The 21,833-nt window shown below is 56.8% G+C and overlaps 1 protein-coding gene across 5 annotated transcripts; it reads left to right on the plus strand.

Moving 5' to 3' along the window:
* Positions 711-21,119, plus strand: IGSF9 (immunoglobulin superfamily member 9). 5 transcript variants are annotated; one of them, XM_021089579.1, is made up of 21 exons: positions 711-1,036; positions 3,564-3,814; positions 4,039-4,227; positions 10,002-10,154; positions 10,841-10,995; positions 11,214-11,331; positions 13,331-13,472; positions 13,575-13,720; positions 13,818-13,960; positions 15,743-15,883; positions 16,336-16,452; positions 16,639-16,789; positions 17,001-17,124; positions 17,396-17,571; positions 17,822-18,072; positions 18,276-18,360; positions 18,457-18,633; positions 18,849-18,891; positions 19,219-20,079; positions 20,325-20,473; positions 20,665-21,119. In XM_021089579.1, exons 2-21 carry the CDS (start codon positions 3,757-3,759, stop codon positions 20,844-20,846), a joined length of 3,561 nt encoding a protein of 1,186 aa, XP_020945238.1. In that variant the 5' UTR covers positions 711-1,036; positions 3,564-3,756; the 3' UTR covers positions 20,847-21,119. The 5 variants fall into 5 exon arrangements, with proteins under 5 accessions (XP_020945238.1, XP_020945240.1, XP_020945241.1 ...); XM_021089581.1 differs by lacking the exon at positions 711-1,036 and adding an exon at positions 1,131-1,635 and having other exon boundaries at positions 20,325-20,452; positions 20,665-21,108; XM_021089578.1 differs by lacking the exon at positions 711-1,036 and adding an exon at positions 1,133-1,635.

Here is a 21,833-nt window from a genome sequence, read left to right on the forward strand (position 1 = left end):
TTTCATCCTGTGTCCACTAACATGTTTTCATTAGAGTTTTAGCACCAAGCTGCTACATTGTAAAGTAATGCTGGTGGCTGCCACCTGGGGAGATTTTACAGGAGCAGTAGTGGGAGAGAGCAAGCCACTGCTCTTGCCTCCCCTACCCCGCTCCCCCGCAACATTTTCATCTCAGGTTGTGGCAAAAAGCACCCAGACATTTATACTGGGAAGAACCTTCTATCAGTCAAAGTCCCTGAAGATGGAATGCGTTACTACAAGGGGCAGTGTGCTTCCTGGTCCAGGATGTGGTCAGATGGGGCTGGGTGACCACCGGGAGGGGGAATGTGGCAGGGATACTGGTGAGATGCTGGAGTTCCCATAATTGGGAATCAGGTGCCTGGTGCGCCCTTTGAGTGGCAGGAGTTCAGTCTGGGGTGAGATCAGCCTGCTGCTTTCAGGGAAGGCTTCCAGGGGAGCACCTGGACAGGCTGAAGACCGCTCAAGCCTAGTGGGGAAGGTGTCACAACCCCGTGTCCCCAAGGTGACACCAAGCTGAGGAAGTGGAGAGCTCTGTGGGGTAGATATGCAAGAGTCCTTTTGCCTGAGGTTGAAGACTCCAAGGGGGTGGATGGAATGGAGGGAGTCTTTGTGGGGGCTGAATCCAGCTCTGCCCTGACCTAGACAGGAAGTCTCCAGCAGGTCACTTCACCTCCTGGAGCCTCAGTTTTTTTCATTAGTTCAGCAGAGCTACACCTACTTCATAGTCTTTCTGTACAGGTTACGTAAGAGTCATAAAGCATGTAGTTCGAAATCTGGCACCCGGTGGGGGTTCACTAAGTGATCATTTATTTCATTCCTCCTCTCTCAGTCTCCCGTGCCAGGATCTTTCTCTCTCATTTCTCCCCTCCGGCCCCTTTCTCTGGGTGATTTGCGCTGGGAGCTGCAGCGGGAGCTGACTTGGCAAGCTCGGGCTGGGAGCTGGGAGCGCAGCCTTCCCCTCTGCACTCCGTGGGAGGCGCTTGGGCAAGATTTGGGAGCTCGCCAGAGCAGACAGGTATTTCCAGTTCGGCCAGAAAAGAAAAGTATGAAGGTGGGGATGGGGATGGGGATGGGGGAGGAGACCAGAGGAGCGGGGTGGATCCCCTGGGAGGAGGGCGGGGAGTCCTGCTCCCCGCTTGCTGTTCCTGCCCCCAGGCTCAGATTTCAACCCTAGATGCCGCATCTGCGGTTAAGCCCGTTAGCGGAGAGGAGAGGGTCCAACGGTGGCTTCCACGGGAAGGGAGTGTGCAAGGGGCCAGCTGAGGTCCAGCGCCTGCGACCCCTGGAGCGCGGGCCCTGACAGGCTTAGGAGCCCCTCAAGCTTGCGGCGGGAAGCTGCCGACCGGTCTTGCCACGCTCGGTGGTATCGAGCTCCACCAGGGGGCAACCCGAGCCCACGTGCCACCGAGTCCTGCCCTCGCGAAACTACAACTCCCAGGCCGCTCGGGGGTCGCGCCCGCCTCAGCTTGTCTTCTGCTCGCTCCAATTGGCCGCCGCGGGAGGGGGATTGACGGTCTCCAGGGCGACGGGAGGCGCTCGGGGCATCCGAGGCGGGGAGGCGGGTCCGCCCCCTATTGTGTAGCTGGAAGAGTGGAGCCGAGCGGTGCCGAGCAGGTGAGGGCGGGGGCGTTCTGGGGGGCAATTGAATGGAGGTGCCGGCGGGGGGATGGAGAACAGTTCTGGAGTTATAAGGGTCAGGAGAAAGCGGGGGACCCGTGGCGAGAAGTGGAATTCTTTTGGGGAGCAGAACTAGGGGAGTCCTGGGGAGCGAAGTGGAATTCTTGGTGGGTGGGTCGAGGCTCCGGGGGAACAGGAGGAGTTCGGGACGTAATGCGTGTGTGTAGCGGGGAGGGTGATTCTTGGTGGGTTCCAAAAGCAGGGAGAAGTTCCAGGGGTCCGGAGAAGGCGAGGGGGAAGGGAATTGGGGGCGGGGTATCAGAAGTGTATTGTGGGCTGAGGCAGGAGAATTCTGGGGAGGGAAATTCTAAGGAGGAGAGGATGGGAGAAATGGGTGGGTGGCGATTCTGGAGTAGATGGGGAGTTCCTTGAAGAGCAGAGGACCTAGTGCAATTGGAGACCAGGTGTGAAAGGCGGGGGGACTGTGAGAATCAAGGATAACTGGAATAGGAGAATGAGAGAGTGCTGGGTGGGGAGAGGATCAGATGAGGACATGGTTAGGGCAGAAGATCTTAGAAAAGCAGAGGAATCCTGTGCAAACCTAGGTTACTAAGGTTTTCAGAAAACTGAGCCAGGAGGGAACTGGGGGTTCCTATACATTTGGCAGAAGACTTGTCCAGGAAGGATGGGTGAGCTGGCTGGGGGCAGTGAGAAGCAAGAGGGGGGGGTGTTTGTGGGGAGTTGTCAGGAGTTAGGTGCACAGGGCCATTAAGTAGAGGCAGAAGGATATTTTATAGCCAGTCCCGAACTGTGAGGCCACCAAGAGTGGGGTGGAGGCCCACGGAGCAGAGTCCACTTAGATTTGCCAGGCTCAAGACAGCATCCACACCCCAAGCCTGCTGCCACTTCCCTAGATGCTCAGGGGCTGGGGCTGTCAAGAATTCTGGCTCTCATGCCCCAGGGCTCACTTTATACACCCTAGGGACTCGAAGGCTTTTTTGGCCTTTCAGGGACCATGCCCCCGGGGGTTGGGGAAGGGAGAGCTTGGCAAACCTTGGGCCCTGAGGATACGGGAAGCGGGGGAGGTAAGTGGGAGGTACTGGAATTGGCACTTGGGTCATGCTGTCTGGCAGAGAAGGAGGGCTGCCTGGCAGCATCGTGAAGAGGAAGCAGCACCAGCCGCCAGCCCTGGGACCTGCCCAGACCTGGAGGATGCTGCCTGGGCCCCCCCTTTCCTGCAATGTCTGACTCACAGCTCAAGCAGTATTGGGAGGCTGAGTGGAGAAAGATGTACAGGGTCTCCAGCTTGCAGGGGTTACAGAAGCTGGGGAAATGAGGCAAGGATTTTGTCGGGGGTGGGGGGAGAAGCCCTGGGAGACTTTCTGGGGGTTTTCATCCAGGCTTTGCCCTCAGTGGGCTCTGTGCCCCCAAGCAAGGCTGTCTGAGATCTTCAGGGTCCTTATTTGTCACTGTGGGGCGGAGGCAATAATTCTGGTTCCACCTTGCTGTCTGCTACCTTGTTATTAGCATCAGAACTAAGCAAAGAGGAGGGGGAGGAGGCTGGGCCATGGGGGCTCTTTGTCTCCCATACTTTCCAGACAAGTCCTTTTCCAGGTATATAGGAACCTCAGTTCCCTCCTGGCTCAGCTTTCCAAGAGCCTTAGTAACCTGGGTATCCCCATAATTCCTCTGCTTTCTCTGAGATCTTTCCAACTCCTCTGCTCCCCACGTGTCCTCACCTGTCTGGTCTCCCCACCCAGCATGCCCTCACTCTCCTGGGACTCTCCCCCCACCCTCACCCCCTTATCTGCTCTCCTCTCTCCTTTCTCTTCCTTTGCTCACCTCCAGCTTTTCTCTAACCATAGCGTTTGTTCTGGTTTCCAACATTGGCCCACTCTGCGTGTTGCTTTGCATTTTGCCTCTAGATCTGATGGTGCTCCTGAGAACGGCTTCGGCAGGCGTTCTGTGAGCTAAGCCCTAACTGTCCGGAAGAGTGCAAGCAGATACCTGTTACCTGATCAGAAGGATTGACTCAGCTCACTGGGCTGTGGACATCCCTGGGCCCCTCCATCTGGGCCCCTGTGGATAGGAGGGGCCAGGCGAGCAGGCAGCTGGGCTATGGTTTGGTGCCTCAGTCTGGCCATCCTCAGCCTCATCATCAGCCAGGGGGCTGACGGTGAGCTGGGCTCCAGAAATCCCTATTGGCCTTGGGGTGGGCGGTGGTCCCCCCGGGGTTCTCAGGGGAGGGGAGGGCTAGCACCCGTTCTACAGAAGTCGAGGATCCCCTTCATCACTTCACAAAGGCCTGGGGAGCCCCACAGAGCTAGAGAGGGTATCTCCCCTCCCAGCCCTGATTCTGGTCCCTTGCTGTGTCCTCGTGCCACCTGTCCTGCCCTGCAGGTCGAGGGAAGCCTGAGGTGGTGTCAGTGGTGGGCCGGGCCGGGGAGAGTGCGGTGCTGGGCTGTGACCTGCTGCCCCCGGCTGGCCGGCCCCCTCTGCACGTGATCGAGTGGCTGCGCTTTGGCTTCCTGCTTCCCATCTTCATCCAGTTCGGCCTCTACTCTCCTCGCATTGACCCTGATTACGTGGGTAAGGTTTGTCCTCAGGTGGGAGGTTGGGAGGTATCCCCAACAAGGGTGGGCTGAATAGAGTGGGAACAAGGCCTCTTCTTGAAGTTCCTGTTGTAGCGCAGTGGAACGTATTTGAGTATTTGACTAGTATCCGTGGGGATGCGGGTTCGATTCCTGGCCTCACTCAGTGGGTCAGGGATCCGGCATTGCAGTGAGCTGTGGTGTAGGTGGCAGATGCGGCTTGGATCTTGAGTTGCTGTGGCTGTGGTGTAGGCCAGCAGTTGTAGCTCTGATTAGACCCCTAGTCTGGGAACTTCCATATACCGGGGGTGTGACCCCCCCCAAAAAAAAGACCTCTTCTTAACTCCCTCATCCCTGCCCCAACCTCCTCTCCAGCAACACTACCTGGGCTGTGCTTAACAAGTATTGCTCTGCTCCCAAGCAGTGTTGATTCATTGAAGGATTCATTCATTTACACACACACACACGCACGCACGCACGCACGCACGCACCCAGTCTGTTTGGAATTCCACATGGTCTGCTCCAAAGGAGATCTCGTAGCCCTATTCCAGTGTCCGTCCTAATTCTCTAATCACTCTCATCATGAAACCTCCTAGACTCCATCCTGATCCTCCCTAGTTTCCCTGCGTGGCCTTCTCCTGCTCATTCCTCTGCCCACCTCCTCTCCTCCTGTCTTAAATGCTAGCTTGGGGGGTTCTAGGTATCTAGGACATGGGCTGATGGGTCAGTGGGGTGGGTGGGTCTGTGACCTGTCTGCTTCTCCACTGCTTCTGATTCTGAGTACAGCAAAGCCTGCGCACAGACAGGGTGGGCTGGGGAGGACCGGGCCCCCCCTGAAGATCAGCATACTGGTGGGGCTGGGCTGTATTCCTACTTCAGGCGGCTCCTGTAGGTATGGATTTAAGATAGTGTATGGGCCTCCCTGGGGGCCTTCTCCTGTGCCCCAGCTGGCTGCCTCGAAAGGCTCCACTTCCTCCTAATCCCCTGATGGAGCCTTAATCTGAGCGGTTTAGTGCAGGTCTTGGAGGGCGGTGTATGGGAGGGCCTAGGGCTGGCTGGCCGGTCAGAGCATCTAGCTGCCTCCTCTTCAAGGGGAACCCAGGAGAGGCCACCTGGGAGGACGTGGATGAGGGGGAGGGAGACCCCTTCCCTTTTCCCTCTTTAGTTTGAATCCTGGGAGAAGCCACAGGATTGGCCAAGCCTTCACGGCTGGGGCAGGCTGAGCAGAGAGGGGAGGAGGCTCAAGCAGGTGCGCAGAAGGGAAGGGTTTATTTTCAAACTGGGGGCAGTTGTTGGCAAACAGCCTGGTGCGAGTGTATGTGTCTACACAGGCCCCGGGAGGACTGTTGAAAGTGGGGCCCCAATTAGGACACGCGGAGAAACAACGGCTGTGCCCAGGAGCCCTCCCTGCCTCTGCCCGCCTGAGTAGGGAGGGGTTGGGCTGCTGGGCTGAGGCTTCGCAGGCACAGAACGTTGCCCGATTGAGGGCAAGGCAGGGGGAGGTGTCGGACAGAGGGGAGAAGAGCTTTTCCTGGGACTCCCCCAGACAGATGGGCAGGTCTTCCGCCTCCCCACCCTCTGTCCTGTCTTGAGGTCCTTCAGGCACATGAACCCTTGGTCGGTAGCAGCTTTGCCACCTAGAGGCATTCCTTCTGTCTCTGTGGTGTTCCTTTGAGCTGCAAGGGCTGTGAGCAGTAACCTCTGGGGCTTCCTTCCTACCTCAGCGCACCCAGTCTGGCGCTCCTGGTCTGGCAGGGCTTCGTCTGGGGAGTCAGGGCCCTGGGGGGAGGCCCGTGCACCCATTAACCCTTTTACTGCCTCCCAGGGTGGAAGGGGCCTCTCTGTCTTTGTGTAGGGGACTCTGAACTGCAGTTGCTAGGCAACGGGAGGTGGAGGTTGCTAAGGACAATGCTGTCCTGTCATAAACCCTCTGGGCAATTGAAGGGGAGATGGCCTGGGACTGTGTGTGAGGCCCAAGGCCTAGAATGTGGGAGGGAGCACAAGAGACTGTTTGGAGCTTCAGGGATTACAGTGAAGGGAAGGCTTCCCATCTTTGAGGGTTCTAGAATCCGTCTAGCAAAAGAGACTGAACGTATAGGCTAGCACAGAAGTCGTAAACAGCAGTATAAAAAAGGCAGGATTAAATGCTAGGATGAAGTTAGCCATTGTAGGTAAATGATCTAGCACAGAGTCTGCACAGAGACCCTGCATGGTTTGAAATGGTGACCAGGCCTTCAGAGGAGAGAGGTCTGCTTACCCTACACCAGCTTTCCTGGAGTGGATCTTAGACCAGCTCTTCTAACTTACGGGCCTGGCATTTGGTCTTTGACTTTTTTTTTTTTTGTCTTTTTGCCTTTTCTAGGGCTGCTCCCCTCGGCACATGGAGGTTCCCAGGCTAGGGGTCTAATCAGAGCTATAGCCTCTGGCCTACGCCAGAGACCCAGCAATGCAGGATCCAAGCTGTGTCTGTAACCTACACCACAGCTCACAGCAATGCCAGAGCCTTAACCCACTGAACGAAGCCAGGATCGAACCTGCAACCTCATGGTTCCTAGTCGGGTTGTTAACCACTGAGCCACGATGGGAACTCCTGGTCTTTGACTTTTATGCTATATTTCTTGGGAGTTTCAAGATACCCCACAGAGCAGAAGGACAGGGTTTTCTCTCTGTCCTGAGTTGTATGATACAAATCAGTTATCTTGGGAGTTCCCCTGTGGCACAGTGCGTTAAGGATCATGCACTGTCACTGCTGTGGCTAGAGTTTGATCCCTGGCCTGGGGACTTCCACATGCCACAGGAGCAACCAAAAAACAAAACAAAACAAAACAAAAAAACAAACAAAAAATCAGGGCATTTCCACAGTGGCACAGGGGTTAAGAATCCAACTGCAGTGGCCTGGGTCAACTGCATGGCATGGGTTCAGTCCCTGGCCCGGGAACTTCCATATGCTGCAGGCGCTGCCAAAAAAAAAAAAAAAAAAAAAAAAAATCCATTCTTTCATCCTGCATTTAGAACACCCCTGCTCCCTCTCATCTCCCCCACTATCTTTTATTCTTGCATACCCTCTGCAGAGTCACCTCTTCTGGGAAGCCTTCTGTACTCCTCTTGCTTCTTCATCTCTAGGGATATCTGAGCACAGTTAGTGCCATTTTTTTGAACTTCTGTATGTATGTGAACTTGCACATGCATGTGAGTGTGGGTTCCCTGCCTTCTAAGAGCTTTCAAGAGTGGAAACCCTGTCTCCTTCCTTCCTCTACATACCCCTGTATGCGGGGACATCTGAAGACCATCAGGCTCTGGCTCTGCAGGTGGAGAGTGGGTTTCCAGGAGGGGGGCCCAGGACCCAAGAGGACACAGGAGTGCCTGCTCCTGGCCATCTTCCTGTTCTTCTATAACACTACAGGTCTAGCAGTCCAGATCTCCCAGAGAAGTTAGGACAGGACATAGGGTATGTTTTATCAGATGGTCTGATCAACAGATATTTGGAGCTATGGGCTACTCATATCCCCGAGTGAGAATATACTGACGGTGCTCAGTGATGATTGGCTGAGCATCATCTGACCCTCACACAGTGTGCAACGGAGAGTACACTGCATCATAGAAAGAAGACCTGGTGGTATCCCTGACCAGCCATGTGATTCCAGAAAGAGGCTTAACATCAGTTCCTCCCTCTATAATGGAATTCTTGGGAGGATTAAATAGGATGACAGTGCCTCATGTTACATGGCCCGTATCCAAAACTCAGCCCCCCCCCCTTCTTCCTTCTTTGTAGAACTTGAAGATCACCCTAATGAAAAAAGTTACACTGGGGCTTAGAAGAGGTTGCACTGGGGACTGTGGGGTTCCACGGCCAGGCAGGTTAGGGTTATGGAGGAATCCCACTGGGGGGTGGAAGGGTGCGGTTATGTTCAATATTTACCGGCAAGACCCAGGCTTATCTTCTAGGTGGGGATTGAAACACCTAGCCCTTTAAGCAGCTCCACCCTTTCTAGAGAATCAGAACCCCTGGACTCACTCTCGGAAGGAAAAAAAGTTCCTTGCCTAAGATCACGAAGCCTGATCCTGCGCCTCGCCTTCCCTGATGGCTTCAGGGACACCACAGCTTCAACTGTTTCAGAAAGGTCACCCTTGAGGCAGAAAGGAAGCAGATTAGAAGGGGCAAGTGCACAATAGCCTCAGACTGTCTCGTCTAAGGAAGGGCTAAGGAGGGGCACCGTCTGGTTGCATTTGTTTTGCGTAACCCAAAAGATTTAGAAAATGTCATTTGTCCCCATCAGAGGTCAAGATGAGATGGGCAACTGATGAACGTGGAGGGCGGGAGGCTGGAGGCGGGGAGACCTCTTAGTGGGCTGTTTGGAGGAACCCTGGTGGTGAGAGGTGCTATGGGACTAAATTAAAGTGAAGGTGATAGAGAGGGAAACTGTTTAAGAGGTAGAATCTGAAAGGTTTACTGAATGAGCAGATGGGGTGGGTGGTAGAGAACAGTCTGGGTGACATGCATGGTGGAGCTATTCACTGATTCGGGGAAGAAGAGGGACAGGGTGTGTGGTCTGGTGAGGGATGGGGCCAAGGTTGAATGCAGGCTGCTGATTTCAAGTCTTGAGTTCAATCATTTGTTTAAATTTTCTTTTTTTTTTTTTTTAGAGCCGCATCTGTGGCATTTGGAGGTTCCGAGGCTAGGGATCTATTCGGAGCTACAGCTGCCAGCCTGTGCCACTGACACGTGGGATCTGAACCGCATCTGCGACCTACACCACAGCTCACAGCAATGCCAGATCCTTAACCGGCTGAACAAGGCCAGGGATCAAACCCACAGCCTCATGGTTCCTAGTCAGATTCGTTTCCCCTGCGCTAGGACGGGAACTCCTGGTTAACCATTTTTATTCAAGCACCTGCTGATGCCAGGCACCGTGCTGCCTACCTTCTACCCACCCTGCCCAGATTTTTTCCTGATCTCATTTTATATTGAGAGATTAGCCGTCTAAGCAAAGGAGTAGCTGGCAGAGCAGGACACTAGATCTCTCTGGCTTCCTAGCCTGTGCTTTTCTCACTCAGCTGCACTGCCAGGGACCCCAGGAAGCTCCAGCAGCAGAGGGTGCTAAGGGTGGGAGGGTGGTGTCGGTTGGGGCTGGGTGCTTTGTGGAGTTCTCTGTCATCTGTCAGCGGGGACCAGGATGCCCTGAGGCGTGAGGGGACGGGGTGAGGAGGCTGCTGACCTTGCTGCCTGGCTGGGCTGGACTCTGGCCACCCTAAGGCGCTTAGGCCTCTGATAATAGCCCTGGCGGATTAGGGGCTTTGGTCGGCGAGGTCTGGATCCCTGCTGGGGCCTCAAACACTGCTGTAGTTTCTGGGGACAGAGTCCTCTGGCAGGAGTACTCCCGGGAGCCCCCTTACAAAGACAGCTCCAGGATGGGCAGATTCGATACCAACTGAGGAGACTAAGTGAGGGCTCTTCAGTCCCCCGCCCGTGCCTCCCCCCAGTGCTGGGAGGCGGGTGCAGTTCAGTGGAAGGTCTTGTTCCCCTGCTGCCACTCTGGGTTTCTCTTTAAGCTGGGTCCCAGCTGCCGAGAGACGGGAGCAATCAGAGGGGCTGAAGGGAGGAATCTGCCCTCAGTGACCCCAACCCCATCTGTCCTCTCCCGCCCCCACTTGGTGAAGGTAACCGGGAGAGACTGAGCCTGCTCTTGAGCTCTGAGAGTGACCAGTGTGACTGGGGTCTGGGGCGTCTCGCGGGCTCCTTTCGACACCCTTGATTCAAGGCTCCTCCCCCAGGGCGGGTCCGGCTCCAGAAGGGGGCGTCTCTCCAGATCGAGGGCCTCCGGGCTGAAGACCAGGGCTGGTACGAGTGCCGCGTCCTCTTCCTGGACCAGCACAGCCCCGAGGAGGACTCTGCCAACGGCTCCTGGGTGCATCTCACGGTCAACTGTACGGAGCTGGGAGCTGGGAGCAGGCGGTGGAGAAGGAAGGGGAGGGCAGTCCCAAAGCCCCACCCAGGCTGATGCCCCTTGTCTGCTGGCTCCCTTACCCCTCCCACCCCCACTCCTGCTCTTTCGTTTCTTATAATGTAAATCCAATCAGCCTGCTCGGCTCTGCATTAGGAACTAACTCTTCTCTCTTCCCTACAACCCCCTCCCAGGCCAGGAGCCAGTAATGAGTTACTGAGCCCTGAGTGAAACATAGCTCACACATATACACTTTATTTCTCAAAACATGTTTTGACCTGGTCCCTCATGAATTCTTTCTTGACATTAAGAAGGAAGGAGGTCATATTATTCCCATTTCTTAGGCGAGGGTGCTGGGAGACTGGGCCTAGAACCCAGACCTCCTGACTCCCAGGACAGTGCACTCCCAGAGGGCACCCAGCTGTGCTCAGCTCCCTTGTCAACTCTACAGGCCAATGCGGGCATGGGTTGGTGCAATCCTCACTGGGCCCTGGGTGCGGCAGCCAGGGTGGCTCTGGGCTGGATTCCATGAAGCTGGGCAGCTGATGGGCTGCAGCCTTGATCTGTCTCAGGGCTGCAGCCTTGATCTGTCTCTCAGGTTTCTCTTTAAGCTGGGTCCCAAGCAGCCCCTCATGCCTCAAGCAGCCCCTGATGCCTCTCTCCTTGCAGCGCCCCCTCAATTCCTAGAGACGCCTCCCCAGGTGCTGGAAGTGCGGGAACTGGAGCCTGTGACCTTGCGTTGTGTGGCCCGAGGCAGCCCCCAGCCTCGTGTGACTTGGAAGCTCCGAGGACGGGACCTCGGCCAGGGCCAGAGTCAGGTGCAAGTGAGTTCTGGGACTGGACAGGGTGGGCCAGACAGAGTGTAGGGCAGGTGGTGGCCTGGGAGTGGGGCTGGGGGACAAAGGGGTCCCTGAGATGACCAGAGGAGGGGCTTGGCACTGGCTTTCCTGAGCCTGGCATGCTGCCTCCCTCTGCTGGCCGGCCTTGGAAGTGCAGGGTCTGAGGCCAGTGGTGGGTCCTTCCTCTCTGACCCCTACTCTAGGTGCAGAACGGGACACTGCGAATCTGGCGAGTGGAGCGAGGCAGCTCCGGTGTCTACACCTGCCAAGCCTCCAGCACTGAGGGCAGCGCCATCCACGCCACCCAGCTGCTGGTGCTAGGTGCTGTCTTAGGGGAGAGCTGGGGAAATGGGACACCCATATGAGATGACTGTGACCTGTGGCTGGGAGTGCACACAGCAGGAAAGGAGGCTTGTGCCTGAGACAGGGGCCCATGGAGAGGGAGGGAACTACCAACACAGGCTGTTCCTCTAAAACCAGCATTGTGCCTTGTAAAAGGATCAGTGAACAGACAAAGATATTTAGTGCCAGGAGTGTGGCATAGTGGGGAGGGCATAGGGCTGTGTTGACCACCTTGGACACCCCCCCCAATTTCCTCATCTATACAAAGAGGTTCCTATCTACCTCTTGGGATTGTTACAAGAATTAGGTTCAGCCGAGCACAGTAATTCCTGGCCAAACCCTTCCTTTTAGAAGGAAAGCAGAGAAACAGGCTGTGCTTCAGGCAGCCTGTGGTCTATATGGGGAAATAAGGTACAGCGATGAGCCATTGCTCCCCTGGGTGCTGTGGAAAGGTAGTGCCCCGCAGTGGTTCAGGGTGAAGACTGGTGCCGGCAAGGCTTGCACATGAATCTTGCCTTCCCCACTGATCTCAGGTAAGTCATGTCACAATCTCTACCTCTGAGCCTTCACTTCTTCACCTGTGAAGTGGAGACAATAATTCTTATCACAAAAGGCTCTTGTGAGGATTAAATGAGATGATGCAGGTAAGGTGCTCAGGTGCATCCGAGGGCTGGTATGTGTTCTATACGCTGGCTCGTATCATTACCTCTTACTGACCACTCATGCTGTTGGAGCCAGAGAGGGAGATAGCAAGGGAGCTGCAGGTGCTATAGAGATGGTTTGGCAGGGGTTCTGTGGCCTGGCCAGGCTCTCAGGGAAGAGCATTCTTTTGTTTGTTTGTTTTGGTTTGGTTTTCGGGGCGGGGGGGCTGCACATGTGGCATATGGAGGTTCCCAGGCTAGGGGTCTGTGACCTACACCACAGTTCATGGCAACACCAGATCCTTAACCCACTGAGGAGGCCAGGGATTGAACCTGCATCCTCATGGATACTAGTCAGGTTTGTGTCTGCTGAGCCATAGTAGGAACTTCATGCAAGCGCATTCTTGACTTTGGGTTCAGAGAACATAGGTGTGTAGATGGGGGTGAGCCTGGCATGGGGCGTTGTGAGCTGCCCCTACTGACCTGAAAGAGTCCACAAGGGTTGATCTCTGAAAAGATGGTTGGCCAGGCGGGGCTCACAAAGGCCCATAGGACTGAGTCAAGAAGTTTGAGCCTTTTGTGCTAGGAGCCAGGACATGCTGTGGGGTCTTGAGCAGAAGTGTTCTATGGCCAAGGAGAGGGGGCATTTCTGTATGAATGGCCATCAGAGTGGCAGAGATGGGGGAGCCTGGAGTTAGAGATTGCTGTAGCTATTGCTGTAGATATTGGGTGCCCAGATTAAGGTAGAGGACAGAGGTGATTTAAGATGTGACAGATGGAGTTCCCATCAGGGTGCAGAGAAAACGAATGGACTAGGAACCATGAGGTTGCGGGTTCGATCCCTGGCCTTGCTCAGTGGGTTAAGGATCTGGCGTTGTTGTGAGCTGTGGTGTGGGTTGCAGATGCAGCTAGAATCCTGCATTGCTGTGGCTGTGGTGTAGGCCAGCAATAGTAGCTCCTATTCGACCCCTGGCCTGGGAACCTCCATGTGCTGTGAGTGAGGCCCTAAAATAACGGGTGTAAATGTATAAAGGGTGAGCAAAGGGTTAAAACATAGATTGCCCCTCCCCAACACACACACACACACACACGCACACGCACACCCCATATGAGAAACTGGGTGAATGGGACTGTCCCTGGTAGGAAGGGGAACTGGCTGGGAGAAAGAAGGAACTTGTGTTAAATAAAAGTTTTAGGACCTGTTTCCATCCCCGGGGTCCTGTACCAGCCAGCCCTGTGTTCCAGAGCGCAGACCTGGGAAGAACTGTAGAAGTGACTTCAGAGTTCCTGGAAGCCTGGGTTGAGGCCCTCTTTCCCCTTGTGCACCCCCCTCACAGGACCCCCAGTCATCGTGGTGCCCCCCAAGAACAGCACGGTCAATGCCTCCCAGGATGTTTTGCTGGCCTGCCGGGCCGAGGCGTACCCTGCCAACCTCACCTACAGCTGGTTCCAGGACAGCACCAATGTCTTCCACATTAGGTGGGGCTCCGGGTGGGCTGTGGGTGGGGAACTGGTGGGCAGTGTGAGGAGGCCCTTGGCTGAGCGAGGCCTGGACCCTTCTCCACATGTGTCATCTTGCAGCCGCCTGCAGCCCCGAGTGCGGATCCTGGTGGATGGCAGCTTGCAGCTGCAGGCTGCCCAGCCTGACGACGCTGGCCGCTACACGTGTGTGCCCAGCAATGGCCTCCCGCGCTCGCCCTCGGCCTCTGCCTACCTCACTGTGCTCTGTGAGTCTGACTCCAGCTCCCTCCCCAGGCTGCCTCCCTCCCCTGTGCCAGGCCAAGCTCCTCCCCCACAACTTACCACTGCCTCCCCCTCCCCCAGACCCAGCCCAGGTGACCTCGATGCCTCCTGAGACGCCCCTGCCCGTGGGCATGCGGGGGGTGATCCGGTGCCCAGTTCGAGCCAACCCCCCACTGCTCTTTGTCAGCTGGACCAAGGATGGGCAGGCCTTGCAGCTGGACAAGGTACAGGCCGCAGGGCAGAGAGGGCTTAGCTTGGTGTGGTATATTCCAGTCAGGCCAGCTCGGGTGGTGTGTGATCAGTTTAATTCAATTCAGTGGCGAGCAGAGGGACATCCATGCCTAGAGGCGGCGGGACAGCCACACAGACACCCTGCTGGAAGGGAGGGAGCGAGCGTCTTCTTCTTAGGGCTGGTTGAGACAAATCAGCAGCAGCTTCTGAGACTGGTGGTGGGCCTTGAAGGGCGGGGAGACTTTCCATGCTGAAACCAGGCCCCAGAGGCAGGAAACAGTATGGTGCCTTCATGGCATAATGAGTCCTCGTTGTCCAGTTGGGTGGGCGCTCCAGTGCCTGTGGGGATGTGAATGGTGCAGAGACATCTGGAAAGATGGGTTGGGACCAAAAGGAAGAACTATGGATGGCAAGTTTATATGACCTCATTCCAGAGTGATTGAGATCTTTTGTTTGTCTGCAAAGACCATAAATTCCTTGTGGGCTAGTACTGCATCTTTCAATCCTAGCGTCCTCAGGGCTTCTGCCATTATAGTAGTACTCAATAAATTTTTGTTGGAGGTTTAAAAAAAAAATCCAAAGGCATTCGAAGCCAGCAAAGTCGCTTGAGCTGTGAGCAGCTGAGTTTGTGGGAAGGAATGGAGGGGGAGTTCCCATCGTGGCTCAGTGGTTAACAAATCCGACTAGGAACCATGAGGTTGCAGGTGTGATCCCTGGCCTCGCTTAGTGGGTCAAAGATCCGGCATTGCCATGAGCTGTGGTGTAGGTCACAGATGTGGCTCGGATCCTGAGTTGCTGTGGCTCTGCGTAGGCCAGTGGCTACAGCTCCGATTAGACCCCTAGCCTGGGAACTCCACATGCCGCAGGAGTGGCCCAAGAAAAGGCAAAAAGACATTTAAAAAAAAAAAAAAGAAAAGAAAGAAAGAAAGAAAGGGAACGGAGGGGAAGAGAGTGGACACGTGGTGGGGGGGCAGAGGCTGCTGAAATGAGGGTGCAGGTGGGAGGTTACGAGGCCAGTGTTAGAGAGGAGGGCATGAAGACGGACAAGACAAAAGGCCTTCCCAGGAGGACAGATGTGGGGCGTGAGAGAGAGGGAGGAGTCAGATGTTAGCCTTTAACCCAGAACTAGGGAAGCCTGGCAGGAGAGTGGCTTTGAGGTGGAAGATGGGGATTGTAAGGGATGTAGTGGAGGAGTGCTGGGAAAATGTCTGGGTGAGATCCCAGCAGGCAGGGAGATCCACATGGCTCAACTCCAGGGGGCGCTGTTCACCCTGGCTTCCCTGGAGTCTGCTGTCCTGGCCTTCCTACCAGTTGGTAGTGGCCCCTCTGACTGAAACAGAGAGGAAGGATCAGGAGTTCCTGGCGTGGCTCAGCAGTAACAAATCTGACTAGGAACCATGAGGTTGCAGGTTAGATGGCCTCCCTCAGTGGGTTAAGGATCTGGTGTTGCCATGAGCTGTGGTGTAGGTTGCAGACGCAGCTCTGATCCTGAGTTGCTGTGGTTGTGGTGTAAGCCGGCAGCTGCAGCTCCAATTTGACCTCTAGTCTAGGAATTTTCATTTGCCACAGGTGCGGTCCTAAAATAGCAAAAAAAAGGGGGGGGGGAGGGGGGTTGGGGAGGGGAGGAAGAAAGGATAAAGTTGAGAGAGGTCCAGCCCAGCGGTGGGGTTGTGTGTCCTCTGCATGGATGTGGCTCCCTCCCGTGCACCGCCTCTCTCCATGTCCATCTGGCCTCTGCTGAGTTTCTCCCTCTGGTTGTTGTCTCTTACCTCCAGTTCCCTGGCTGGTCCCAGGGCCCAGAAGGCTCCCTGATCATTGCTCTGGGGAACGAGGATGCGCTGGGAGAATACTCCTGCACCCCCTACAACAGTCTTGGCACCGCAGGGCCCTCCCCGGTGACCCGTGTGCTGCTCAAGGTGAGGCTCAGGGTGGGCCAGCAGTGGCAGCGCATCTGGTGGCTGAAGGTGGGAGCCAGGGGGCCAACACCGTGGCTGATGGAGGCGGGGGGACCAACACAGCGTGGGGAGGGGTGACTTCCAAGTCTGTGTTTTCCACGGTGGCCACAGCAGCAGCTGTCACACACCATCGCGAAGGTTTTCACAGGGATGGTTCATAACAACACGTCCACACAGTAAGATATGCTGCCCGCCCCGACCTTCACCTGAACCAGGCTGCCTCCCTCTGGAAGGAAGAGAGTGGGCAGCAAAGGGGAGGGTGAAGGGTGTTCTGTAGAGGTTTGTACACTTCCAGAGAGGCCCCCTGAGAGATGGGGACCAATGTGGTGTGACAGGGGACCCCAGAGATGGAGAGATGACCTTTAGACAGCAGTGTGAGAGAGCCCCCTCCCAATGCCAGATCTGGCTTGCAGGCTCCCCCAGCTTTTCTAGAACGGCCCAAGGAAGAGTACTTCCAGGAAGTAGGGCGGGAGCTCCTCATCCCCTGCTCTGCCCGAGGAGACCCTTCTCCTACCATCTCTTGGGCCAAGGTAAGGCTCCCTGTAGCCACGCCTGCTGCAGCCCTACTTCTCCTCGGTTCTGTGGGAGGGAGGAGGTGGGAGGAGGGGGCTGACAGAGGCACGCTGGGAGGAAACTGGAGCTGCTGGGAGAGATGAGTGGCGCCCGTGGTGAGGGGTGGCTGCGTGTGTCCTCAGGGCTGACCAGTGGTTCTGTAGGTGGGCCGGGGGCTGCAGGGCCAGGCGCAGATGGACAGCAACAGTAGCCTCATCCTGCGACCACTGACCAAGGAGGCCCACGGGCGCTGGGAGTGCACAGCCAGCAATGGCGTGGCCCGAGTGGCCACCTCCACAAACGTCTACGTGCTGGGTTAGTGGCTATAGAGCCAGCTGGAGGCAACTGTGGGGGACAGGAGACATGGGAATGACTCATTTTCAGAGGCCTGGATGGGGATTTTGGGTGGGGAGCCACTGGGATGATGGGTGGAGGGCAGAAGCCCTGGGCTTCCCCTTAGCTCCCCCTTAGCTCTTCACTGTCCCCTCAGAGCCCTGACCATTACCTCTCCGTTCCCCCCACGCAGGCACCAGCCCCCACGTTGTCACCAATGTGTCCGTGGTGCCTTTGCCCAAGGGTGCCAATGTCTCCTGGGAGCCTGGCTTTGATGGGGGCTATCTGCAGAAGTTCAGTGTCTGGTACACCCCACTGTGAGTGACCTGCCCCTGCTCGTCCTCTCCCCCTCAACCCTGATTCTGTCTGACACCCTGCCCTTTCTCCCATCCTTCCAGCCCAGTCCTGCCCTAATTCTGGTGCCCAGTTTCCACAGAATCTCATGTGTTCAGGACCCCAGGTCTTGAGACCCTGGTTGTTTAGCGGGCCGGGGGGGTTGGGGGCAAGAGGTCAGCTCTCTGGATTCCAACCTTCCTGCTCTTCCTAGTTCATGAGCCCCCCCGCCTCCCCTGACCTCCTGTCCTCCAGGGCAAAGCGTCCTGACCGAGCCCACCACGACTGGGTGTCCCTGGCGGTGCCTGTGGGGGCTGCCCACCTCCTAGTGCCAGGGCTACAGCCCCACACCCAGTACCAGTTCAGTGTCTTAGCTCAGAACAAGCTGGGCAGTGGGCCCTTCAGCGAGATCGTCTTGTCTGCCCCCGAAGGTGAGAGACCTCTTACCCAGAGCAGCAGACAAAGATGGGGAAGGGCCAGAGGGCAAGCCCAGACATGGGAGAACCTGGTTGGGAGGGGGCAGAGGTCCTGGGCAGCCTGGGGGCTGGAGGAATGTATAGGGGATACTCCAGGCTTGTCCATCAGGGTTCTGGGAGAATAGTCGGAGGGATGTGGAAGGCCAGGGGAGCATGGGAGGGCCACTGGAAATCTGTTCTTTATGTGTCTCTTTGTCCCATTCAGGGCTTCCTACCACACCAGCTGCCCCCAGCCCTCCCCCGACAGAGATGCCACCTCCCTTGTCCCCTCCGCGGGGTCTGGTGGCAGTGAGGACACCCCGGGGGGTACTCCTGCATTGGGATCCCCCGGAACTGCTTCCTAAGAGACTGGATGGCTATGTCCTGGAGGGACGGCAAGGCTCCCAAGGCTGGGAGGTGCTGGATCGGGCTGTGGCAGGCACGGAAATGCAGCTGCTGGTGCCAGGACTTATCAAGGTAGGTGTGGGAGGCGGACACCGGGAGGGTCCAGCCCCCTGCCGCCCCCTGCTCCACTCCCCAAACCTGATCTCACCCTGATTTGACCATCCTCCTCTCCGGCTTTGTCCTTCACCCTCACCTTCCAACTGCAAAGTCTTTCTGAACGGGGTTGGGGTGAGCAGTGCTGAGCCCTGACCTGCTTCCTGGACCCCTACCCTCAGGATGTTCTCTACGAGTTCCGCCTAGTGGCCGTCGCCGGGAACTATGTCAGTGATCCCAGCAACACGGCTAACGTCTCCACTTCCGGTGAGACCCTGGCAGGAGGGCAGAGCCCTGGGGATTGGGGGTCTCGGAGCCCACCAAATCATGGATACCGAGCCTCCCTCGTGGCCCCTTGCCCAGGCCTAGAGGTCTACCCCTCGCGCACACAGCTGCCAGGCCTCCTGCCGCAGCCTGTGCTGGCCGGCGTGGTGGGCGGGGTCTGCTTCCTGGGCGTGGCTGTCCTCGTGAGCATCTTGGCCGCCTGCCTCATGAACCGGCGCAGGGCTGCGCGACGCCGCCGCAAACGCCTACGCCAAGGTAGGCCACCTGGGGCCCCGCCCACAGAGGGGCCCCGCCCCTCCACCAGCCCCTCCCTTCTGCGTGGGCCAGATGTGTTTCCCCAACTCTTGGCCCTGCTTCCTGACTGGTGTTCACTGGTCTTCCCAGCCGGATGGGGTTGGGTGAGACGGTTTGCGCCGTGGGGTCTGGTGGGGCTTGGGTTACTGTCACCTCTGATTTTCCTGCCCTTACAGATCCACCTCTTATCTTCTCTTCCACGGGGAAGTCAGCGCCACAGTAAGTCCTTCCACTGCCTTGGCTTCCTTCTGCCATCTCCCTGCGAGCACCAGGGTTCTCTGTTTCCTTTTCTGAACCCTTGGGAAGGGTGGGAGAAGTGGAATAGAAGTGAGAGGGAGGTGAGGATGGAGGTGCAGAGGCCCCGGCCTGGGGGCTGGTCCAGTGTTGCCTGTGCCTTCCCTCCGCCCCTCCACCATGTGGGTCCTTTTCTCCCTTGCTCTCCCTAGCTCTGCTCTGTTCTGCATCAAACCTCTCAAGGCCTGACGCTGGTTCCTGGGAGGGGGACTGGCCCCCTATCACCGACCCTGCTCTCCTGTCCTTCCCCAGCTCTGCTCCGGGCTCGGGCAGTCCTGACAGCGTGGCGAAGCTGAAGCTCCAGGGTTCCCCAGTCCCCAGCCTGCGCCAGAGTCTGCTCTGGGGGGAGCCTGCTGGACCCCCCAGCCCCCCTCCGGATCCTCCACCTAGCCGGGGGCCCTTACCCCTGGAGCCCATTTGCCGGGGACCGGATGGGCGCTTTGTGATGGAACCAAACGTGGGGAGCCCCCAAGAAAGATTGGGCTCTGAGCAGGCCGAGCCTTGGACCCCAGCCCGGCGCCAGGCTAGGTCCTATGATTGCAGCAGCAGCAGCCCCAGCGGGATGCCACAGCCCCTCTGCATTGCAGATATCAGCCCTGTGGGACCCCCTCCCGCAGCCCCACCCAGTCCCTTGCCAGGGCCAGGACCCCTGCTTCAGTACCTGAGCCTCCCCTTCTTCCGGGAGATGAATGTAGATGGGGACTGGCCCCCCTTGGAGGAACCCAGGCCTATTCCACCCACAGATTACATGGATACCCGGCCCTGTGCCCCCTCATCTCTCCTCCGCCCCCTGGACTCCCCTTCTGAGTCCCCCAGGGTTGTGCTTCCTGGGGCCATGGTTGGGGTCGGGGCTGCCCCAGAGCCCCCATACACAGCACTGGCTGACTGGACACTGAGGGAACGGCTGCTGCCAAGCCTTCTCCCTGCCGCCCCTCGGGGCAGCCTCACTAGCCAGAGCAGTGGGCGGGGCAGCGCCTCGTTCCTTCGGCCCCCCTCCACGGCCCCCTCTGCAGGAGGCAGCTACCTCAGCCCCGCTTCAGGAGACACCAGCAGCTGGGCCAGTGGCCCTGAGAGGTGGCCCCGAAGGGAGCATGTGGTGACAGTCAGCAAGAGGTGAGGGTAGTCCTGCAATACTCTGTCCTATCCAGACTCTCCCCACCCCTCTCCTATGCCCTCTGCCTTCTCTCCATTGGCACTTGGGACCAGGAGAGCTTATCTCCTTTTGGAAGCTTTTGCTGAGGTTCAGGGAGCTTCAGAGGAAACCCGTGGTCCAGCTTCAACTTGGGGTCCACGGGTTCAGGCTTTTCTGGCTCCCCTCTCTTTCTCTACCCACACCACCCATTTCCCCCTTTTGGCAGGAGGAACACATCTGTGGATGAGAACTATGAATGGGACTCAGAATTCCCAGGGGACATGGAACTGCTGGAGACTCTGCACCTGGGCTTGGCTGGCCCTCGATCCAGACTTGAAGCTGAGCCAGACCTAGGTGTGGGAGCTCTCCAGGAAGGTGGGCACTCCCGGCCTCGCTGTCCCATGCCCGTAGCCTTAGAACCCAGTCTGTTCCCAGCTAGGCCCTGTGCCCCAGGCTCGCTCCTCTGCACTGGCAGGCCCTGGAGAGCTTCATGATCCCGGTGAACCTCAAGAATTCACCCAGGGAAGCTGAAGACTTTCTCCTTTCATTGTTCTGCCCTCTTGCAGGTGCAAAGACTTCAGAGGAGGGCTGCCTCCTAAACACCACCCATGGGCCTGGCCCTGAGGCCCGCTGTGCTGCTCTTCGGGAGGAATTCCTGGCCTTCCGCCGCCGCCGAGATGCTGCCAGGTCCCGGCTACCAGCCTATCGCCAGCCAATCTCCCACCCTGAACAGGCCACTCTGCTGTGAATGCCCCAACGTGAGGCAGGGTGAAGGCACACAGACCCTGCAGAGGAGGCCCCCAGCAAGACCTAGCTCCAGCCTGGGACACTGCCCCTGCCCCTGTGGTGCCCAGGCACACATCCTGACCATAGGCTTGGTGTGGGGTGTATGTGCTGAGCCCCTGGAGCCTGGGGGACTGAAACAGGGATCTTAGGTCTGTGTGTGTGTGTGTGTGTGTGTGTGTGTTGTTTGTGGTGTGGGTGAGGACTTTTTACAGGTGAATAAAGTCTGAAAAATGTTTCTGTGTATCATCTGGTTTTGAATTTGAGAGAGAAGTAGGAAAATCCCTGAGCCCTTAAAAAGGACAGATACATTCAACATCCATTCAAAAAGCATTTATTGGAGTTCCCTGGTGGCCTAGTGGTAAGAATCATGCATTGTCATGGCTGTGGGTCACTGTGTGGCCTGGATTCAATCCCTGGCCTCGGAACTTCTGTATGCTGAAGGCGCAGCCAAAAAAAAAAAAAAAAAAAAAAAGCATTTATTGAATGCCTAAAGAGGTCAGCTTCTGAATCTGAAGACCAGCTTTGAGCTAGATACTGAAGTAGAAAGTACAAAAGTCATGTCTTTGCCCTCAGGGGAGTTCTTTCTAGTGGATGAAGCAGGCAAGCAAAGAAATAGTCACAGGAAGTTCCCGTCATGGCACAGCAGAAACGAATCTGACTAGGAACCATGAGGTTGCGGGTTCGATCCCTTGCCTTGCTCAGTGGGTTAAGGATCCGGCCTTGTCGTGAGTTGTCATGTAAGTTGCAGATGCAGCTCAGAACTGGCATTGCTGTGGCTCTGGCATAGGCCAGTGGCTACAGCTCCGATTAGATTCCTAGCCAGGGAACCTCCATATGCCGCAGGTGCGGCCCTAAAAAGACAAAAAGGCAAAAAAAAAAAAAAAAATAGTCACAGGATGATATGACAAGTCCTCTGACAAAGCTATGTGTTGGTTACTAGGGTAGCAAG

This window comes from Sus scrofa, chromosome 4, assembly GCF_000003025.6.
Source record: "Sus scrofa isolate TJ Tabasco breed Duroc chromosome 4, Sscrofa11.1, whole genome shotgun sequence".
Classification (NCBI taxonomy): Eukaryota; Metazoa; Chordata; class Mammalia; order Artiodactyla; family Suidae; genus Sus; species Sus scrofa.

What these genes read in the sequence shown, in the direction of transcription:
- IGSF9 (XM_021089579.1), top strand. Translation starts at nt 3,757, where the DNA reads ATGGTTTGGTGCCTCAGTCTGGCCATCCTCAGCCTCATCATCAGCCAG. An exon ending in CTACCATCTCTTGGGCCAAG is followed by an intron (nt 16,453 to 16,638) that starts GTAAGGCTCCCT and finishes GTGGTTCTGTAG; the next exon opens with GTGGGCCGGGGGCTGCAGGG. An exon ending in GGCTAACGTCTCCACTTCCG is followed by an intron (nt 18,361 to 18,456) that starts GTGAGACCCTGG and finishes CCCCTTGCCCAG; the next exon opens with GCCTAGAGGTCTACCCCTCG.